Below are 6,995 nucleotides of genomic sequence, written 5' to 3' on the forward strand. Positions count from 1 at the left end.
GCCCCAGGCTGAGCTGATCTCAAGGGGCCTGTGCCACTCTTGGGGACAAGCAAGTCCTTAGGGGTTAGACTGAAGCCAGTGTCTGGCTACTGCAGTTTTTGATACTGGCTCCTGGGGGATGGATATGGTGGGAGGTGGGTCCTGCCCAGGGATGGGGCTGAAGCCCTGGGGATGTCGGACTGGGAAGATGCGCCTGCTGCTGGGCCTGCCTGGCCAGAAGCACCGTGGCTCTGGATGTGGCCGTGGCCCAGGCAGCCTGGGGGTCCTCTGCTCTGTTTCAGGAGGTGAGCACCAGGCCCGCTGAGCCTCTGCAGAGCCGCCAGCCATGCCCGGGATCGTGGTGTTCCGGCGGCGCTGGTCTGTGGGCAGCGATGACCTCGTCCTGCCAGCCATCTTCCTCTTCCTGCTGCATACCACCTGGTGAGTCTCGGGGCCATGCACAGGCCGGCGGGGTGAGGGGGGGACGTCACAGGCCTGGAGGAGGCCTTCTGACCCTCTGTCCTGACCCTGTCCCAGGAGTCAGTGAGGAAACACCCACCCCCTTTAGGGCAATAGCCGCGCAGAGCCCAGAGACCCTGCCTGGCCACTCTGGGAGCTGACCTAGCCCTGGGCTCCCTGCTCCACTGCCTTGTCCCTGGGTGCCTGTGTCCTCAGAGGGCCCCGCTGCCTGGTGGACGGTGGTCCCCTGCCCAGATCACGGAAGCCCTCCACCTCGGAGTCCAGGCTGGGCGGGGCCACCTAGCCCTCTCCTGTGCGCATTCCCCCAGGTTTGTGATCCTGTCCGTGGTGCTCTTCGGCCTGGTCTACAACCCGGACGAGGCCTGCTCCCTGAACCTGGTGGACCACGGCCGCGGCTACCTGGGCATTTTGCTGAGCTGCATGATCGCCGAGATGGCCATCATCTGGCTGAGCATGCGCGGCGGCATCCTCTACACAGAGCCCCGCGAATCCATGCAGTACGTGCTCTACGTGCGCCTGGGTAAGGGCCACCCACCGTGGGCGGGGGGCTACTCCGGCCCTCCCCACCCCCACCCCCATCCTGTGCTCAACGTTCATTCAGCCGGCACCGGGGGCCAGCAGCGAACAGGCAAACTCCCTGCACCCACTTCTGGACCAGGGGTGGGCAGACTGCAGCCTGAGGGCCAAATCCTGCCTGCTGTCTTTTTTTTTTTTTAATAAAGTTTTATTGGAACCCAGCCACACTCACTCATTTAGTACTTACTGCCTCTGGCTGCTTCTGCACAACCATGGCAGAGCTGAGTTGTTGTGATGGAGAGTATGACCCACAAGGTCTAAAATATTTACTCTCTGGCCCTTTACGGAAAAAGCTTGCCGACCCCTGTTCTGTCTAGGCTGTGTGTATCTCTTCAGCTGCTTTGTGATCCTTCCCCAAACAGCCCCTCCTCCCCATACTGGGGAGGCCCCTCAGGAGCCTGGACCAGCTCCCTGAGGACCCACCTGTCTCCTCCTCCTGGACTCGGGTTCAGCTGCCTCCCCTGGTCACTCCTGCTGGACACTCTTGTGCTCCTGTGCCTCAGCTTAGCCCTCTTCTTGTGTTAACTCAGGGAGGACCCCTTTGTTGGTCTCATTTTGCAGATGAAGAATCTGGGAACCAGGGAGGTTAATTAGCTCCCTTAAGGTCACACAGCTAACAAGTATGCAAGTGTCAGAGATTTTAACCCAGGTTGTCAGACTCCAAAGCCTGGTCTCTTGGCTGCCACTTGGGGCTGCCTGTGAAGCTGGGGCTTCCAGCGCTGTCCCCGGGGTTGGGGGAGGCGTCTGTCCTCCCTCCTGCTCCTCACACCCAACCCCATGTCAGCCCTGGGCTCAGCCCTGGACAGGGTGCCTTGGGCAGCTGGTCCGCCCCTTTCCTCTTTTTGCCTCAAGTGCTAGAGGCCGCCTCCCTGGGAACAGCCATTTCCATGAAATGAACACCCTGTCCCCCAGTTCTCACAGCCCTGAACCGTGGACCTCATCACTCTCATTTTACAGTGGAGGAAATGGAGGCTCAGAGATTAGGTAACTTGCCTAAAATACAGTATTAGTCGCTCAGTCGTGTCTGACTCTTTGCGACCCCATGGAATGTAGCCTGCCAGGCTCCTCTGTCCATGGGATTCTCCAGGCAAGAATACTGGAGTGGGTTGCCATTTCCTCCTTCAGGGGATCTTCCCAACCCAGGGATCAAATCTGGGTCTCCTGCATTGCAGGCAGATTCTTTACCATTGAGCCCCCAGGGAAGCCCCACGTCTGATTCCACAGTTCATAGATAAAACTCTTATTCCTGAAAGAGCAGGGAAATGCCTCTTCATCATTTGCCTTTCCAGTTACCTTCTCAAAGAGGTGTCAGGGCCTGAGGGCACGCAAACCAGGGGATGGGACGGCCACACTCCCTGGGCCTCTGCATCTCGAGGCCTGAGAGGCGGGTGGTGGGTGATTTGCTGCTGAGGAACCGGGCCCAGGTTCCAGGGCCTCCCCATCCTTCAGCCGGGACCCTGCTCTGCTTGCAGCCATCCTGGTGATCGAGTTCATCTATGCCATCGTGGGCATCGTCTGGCTCACCCAGTACTACACCTCCTGCAACGACCTCACTGCCAAGAACGTCACGCTCGGTATGTTGGTCGGGCCTGGGGTGGAGGGGCCAGGCCAGGTTAGAGAGGGCAGTGGGATGGACACAGCCTCCTTAACCCTGGGTTGGGGGCTTCCCCAACGGCTCAGTGGTAAAAGAATCCACCTGCCACTGCAGAAGACAAGGGTTCAATCCCTGGGTCGGGAAGATCTCTTGGAGGAGGAAATGGCAACCTACTCCATTATTTTTGCCTGGGAAATCCCATGGACAGAGGAGCCTGGCTATAGTCCATGGGGTCTCAGAGGGTCAGACGCGACTGAAGTGACTAAACAACAACACATTCCATGGACAGAGGAACCTGGCTACAGTCCATGGGATCTCAAAAGAGTCGGACATGACCGAGTGCCTGAGCACTCACACACCCTGAGGTGGAGGGGACACTGGCAGCCCTAACTCTAACCCGAGATCGGGGGTTGGGGGCCAGGTTGAAGGGTAGTAAGCTCAGATACCTTGAGAAGGAAACAGTTTCTGTGAGCTTGGCTGATGGATTGGCTGGGCGAGGCTGTAGCCTTCATCCTGAGGTCCACTGTCCCCGCCTTGGCGGGCCCTGGTCTGGGGGTGCACAGCAGCAGGCACAGAGCTGACCAGGGCTCTGGAAACCCACAAAGCTGTCTGCTCTGTGCCAAGGATGGGCCTGGCAGGGGGGTGGGGGGTGGTCACAGCTCAGCCAGGGGATGGCCATGTAGCCAGAGGCTGGGGCTGGGGCCTTTGAAGTCTGACTATAGGGCCCCAGGAGCATTTTGAGGTAGGGAGGCCCCAGCACCCCTTTCTTCAGGGTCAGAGGGGTGTCCCCAGCGCCATGCCCCTTGGCTTCCCACCGCTCCTCCGCAGGGATGGTCGTCTGCAACTGGGTGGTCATCCTGAGCGTATGCATCACGGTCCTCTGCGTCTTCGACCCCACGGGCCGCACCTTCGTCAAGCTGAGGGCCACCAAGAGGCGGCAGCGCAACCTGCGGACCTACAACCTGCGGTCAGTGGCCGGGCGGGGGCGGGACTCGCTGACCCCGGCAGGCAGAGGCCAGCCCCACGCCTCCCTCACTGCATCTCAACCTGCATGAGCCCCAGGTGCTGGCCCAAGGCTCACCTCGGCTTCCTGGTCTGTAAAGTGGGAACGTGATCATTCCTGCCTCGTGCAGCTGCCATGATGTTTATCAGAGTGATGAACACGGGCGCTCACAGGAGCTTCGTGCTCGGATCATCTTCAGGACTAAAAACACGAGAGTAATACTAGGAAGCACTCGGACAAGCGAGCCCAGAAGTGCACGTATTAACTTACAGTAACTCCCTGAGGTCGCTGTTCATTTCATCCCATAATTCAGATGAGGAAACGGGGGCACAGAGAGGTTATGTGACTTGCCTGAGGTAGCACAGCTGGCCAACAGTGGGCTGGGATCAAGCTCAGTCAGTCTGGCCTTAGAGCCCTGGCTCGTAACCACTAGGTGAGGCTGCCTCTAGGATTAAGGGGGCTGCAGGAGGTTAACCAAGGCAGGCTTCTTGCCGGTGGTGGTGGCGGGGATGTTTTGCACAGTGTTTTGAAGAAGGAAGGAGGCAGAGAAAACGAGGCAGGGCATCCAGGATGGTCACAGAGTTCCTGTTTATTGAAAGAAAAAGAGCAGAGGGGCTTTCAGCGTACGCCACAGTGGCTCCTGTTCATCGAGCTTCTGTCCGGGGTTAGGTCCTGCACGTCCACCCGCAGTCCGTTTCATCCTTTGGCCAACCTGGTGCTGCTGTGAGACCCATTCTACAGATGAGCGGTCCGAGTCCCAAGGAGGGCAGGCCACGTGCCCCGGGTCATGTTGGTTGGGGAGTGGAGCTGGCACTCCACCCCCAGCCCAGGGCAGCAGGGTTAGGAGCCCTCACCCAGGGGAGCAGGCTGCCCAGGCCCCCCCCCCCCCCTCCCATGCCCCTCCATCCAGCCCCCCTGGGCCCTCCACGTCAGCTGGGCCCTGCAACCAGAGCCACACCCACGCCCGAACTGGCCACCTCCCAGCCCCAAATGCCAGGTTTGGGAGCCAAGGCCCCAGAGCCCGTTGTTCCTCCCGGCGGCACAGCTGGCCACCACCGCCCGTCCCATTTTGCTCATTCCGAGCACGTGCCCCCACCTGACCTGGTTTCTGGGCTCCTGGGGCCCTGGATGGGGGGCAGTTCCCCTCCCCTACTCTGGATAATTGCCTTTGGGGCCCAGGGCAGCCAATGCCTTTACAGTGGAGGTGGTTAGCAGTGGCTGTCATCTGAATTAGAAAGTCTTTCAGCAGTTCTGGGCCCTGTGCAGGTTGTAAGAGGCCTCAAGCGCCTAGACCCCCACCTGTTGCAGCTTCTCCAGCTCTCGGATGGGCTGGTGAGGGCAGCCCAGTCCACAGCTGGGTTACTGTGACCACCTCTCCGGCTCTCCCCCCGGCCCCCTTGCTCTGCTCTAAGACCAACAGAAAGTTTTTCTTAACAAGGACGTTTTTCAAGCCTGCTGACCCTTCATCCGCTTCCAGGTTTGGCTTTGTGCACAAGCCGTGCTGCTCCACACTAGTGGGTTATTTTAGTTTCTGGGAGTTAGGGAGCTGCTCAAGTCCTGGGCCCTTCTCCTTCCAGTGAAATCTGGTAGGGTTTGGGATGGGTTCTTCCCACCACCGCTCCTTGGGAGCCTGACCTTGGATCTCTGCTGGAGTGTCTGCCCTCCCTTTGCTTTAGTGAGCCCCAGGGCAGAGGGGTGCCGTGTCCATGAACTTTCTGTCCAGAGGGACAGAGGCATTAGGCCAAACATGTCATTGGCTCCATCTGCCCCCTGGTGGGCGTAAAGTGTACTGCAGTAGATTATGAAGTGAAGTGAAGTCGCTCAGTCGTGTCTGACTCTGCGACCCCACCGACTGTGGCCCACCAGGCTTCTCCATCCATGGAATTTTCCAGGCAAGAGTACTGGAGTACTGGAGACCCAGGGATTGAAGCCGGGTCTCCCGCATTGCAGGCAGACGCTTTACCATCTGAGCCGCCAGGGCAGTAGAGTATACAGGATCTGCCAGAGGGAAGGGAGGAAATTGTCTTTGAATGTTTGCCAGCCAGTTTGGTTAGAAAGAGTTAAAGAATGCGATGCTCTGGGAACTCAGCTTAGCCGACATGCTGTCCCTTTATCCACCCCCCAGTAGAGGGGGGACGTTGGCTTAGGATATGAGGCTGCCCAAAGTCCCTTAGAGCTGGCAGGTTCCAGAAACAGCAAGTCCCTTGCCCTGTTTCCTAACCCCCTCCTGTTGCCCTGAGGGCCCTGTGGCTTCCCCTGTCCTTGTGGCCCCTAGCGCCGTGGCACCAGGATGGGAGCAGGAAGCGGCTGTTAGCTGCAGAGAGGAGGTGGAGGCAGCGACCGCCTGGCCTGTCACTCCTGATGGATGCTAAGTGCCTTGCAGGCATCCAGGGTCATTCAGAGCCTGCCCCTCCTGACCACCCAGCACCAGGCTCTGAAAGGGCTGGCGGGGAGGGCGCATGTCACAAAAGCCAGCCAGCCCCTCTTGCTCAGTCTGGAAATGTACATTTTTAATGTTGGATCTGTGATCTTTATGCTCAAAACACACCGACCTCTGGACACGCAGCGTTGGAAGGGTCTCCGTGGATAACTGGCCAATCAGTCACTCTCGCTTTGAGTGCAGACTCCTGGGTACCCTGCCTCCCCATCAGAGCAGCCATACCCACTGGGGCTGGGGGTGGAGGTGGGGGAATGGAGAGGAGCCAGCCATGCAGATGAAGGGCAGGGCCCTCTCCCCTGTAATATAACGGATCTAAGCCACTGCAGCATGCTGAAACTCATTCAGCCCCTTAAGCTTCCCCAAGTACAGAGATGAGAGAAATCCTTTCTGAGAGGGGAACAGGTCTGGCCAGCAGGTCTGCTCCCAAAGTGGAACAAATCGGCAGGGAGGCCCAGCACCCTGCCACCGTCTCCCAGGGCCCTTGGTTGGAGCCTTTGGAGTGGGCTTCCGGGCAGCCCCCAGTTTAGGCTCCCAGCTCCCAAGCCCCCGGGTGTGCTGGTGTCTTTGTGTCAGAAGCTGGAAGCACAGGCCCTGGCCTCAGCCAGCAGGAGACCCTCAGGGAAAGCCCTGCAGGCTGACAGCTCACTGGCCACTCGGCTTTGACCTGGCCCAGGCCTGTTGTCCCCCCAGACCCTCCTGCCGGGGAGCCCTTTGCCGGGGCCCTGGGAACAGGCTGCCCTGTTTCTGTAACGTCTGGGCCCAGCTCTTCTGGTCCAGCCCTCTGACCTCACACATACCAACTCTCCCCACTGCAGGCACCGCTTAGAAGAGGGTCAGGCCACCAGCTGGTCACGCCGCCTCAAAGTGTTCCTCTGCTGCACTCGGACGAAGGACTCCCAGTCAGTAAGTACTGGGAAGTCGCC

The 6,995-nt window shown here is 59.3% G+C and overlaps 1 protein-coding gene across 1 annotated transcript in view; it reads left to right on the top strand.

Annotated features, from left to right (window-relative positions):
- Window positions 1–285: 285 nt before the first annotated feature.
- The window catches only part of DAGLA (diacylglycerol lipase alpha), a 29,226-nt gene continuing 22,516 nt past the window's right edge, over window positions 286–6,995 (top strand). Inside the window, exons 1-5 of the mRNA XM_040255987.1 lie at window positions 286–420; window positions 768–979; window positions 2,508–2,609; window positions 3,458–3,596; window positions 6,888–6,975. Of these exons, the coding sequence (XP_040111921.1) occupies window positions 326–420; window positions 768–979; window positions 2,508–2,609; window positions 3,458–3,596; window positions 6,888–6,975 (636 nt within the window). The 5' untranslated portion in view covers window positions 286–325. The remainder of the gene's footprint in view (window positions 421–767; window positions 980–2,507; window positions 2,610–3,457; window positions 3,597–6,887; window positions 6,976–6,995) is intronic.

This window comes from Oryx dammah, unplaced genomic scaffold, assembly GCF_014754425.2.
Source record: "Oryx dammah isolate SB20612 unplaced genomic scaffold, SCBI_Odam_1.1 HiC_scaffold_15, whole genome shotgun sequence".
Taxonomy (NCBI): domain Eukaryota; kingdom Metazoa; phylum Chordata; class Mammalia; order Artiodactyla; family Bovidae; genus Oryx; species Oryx dammah.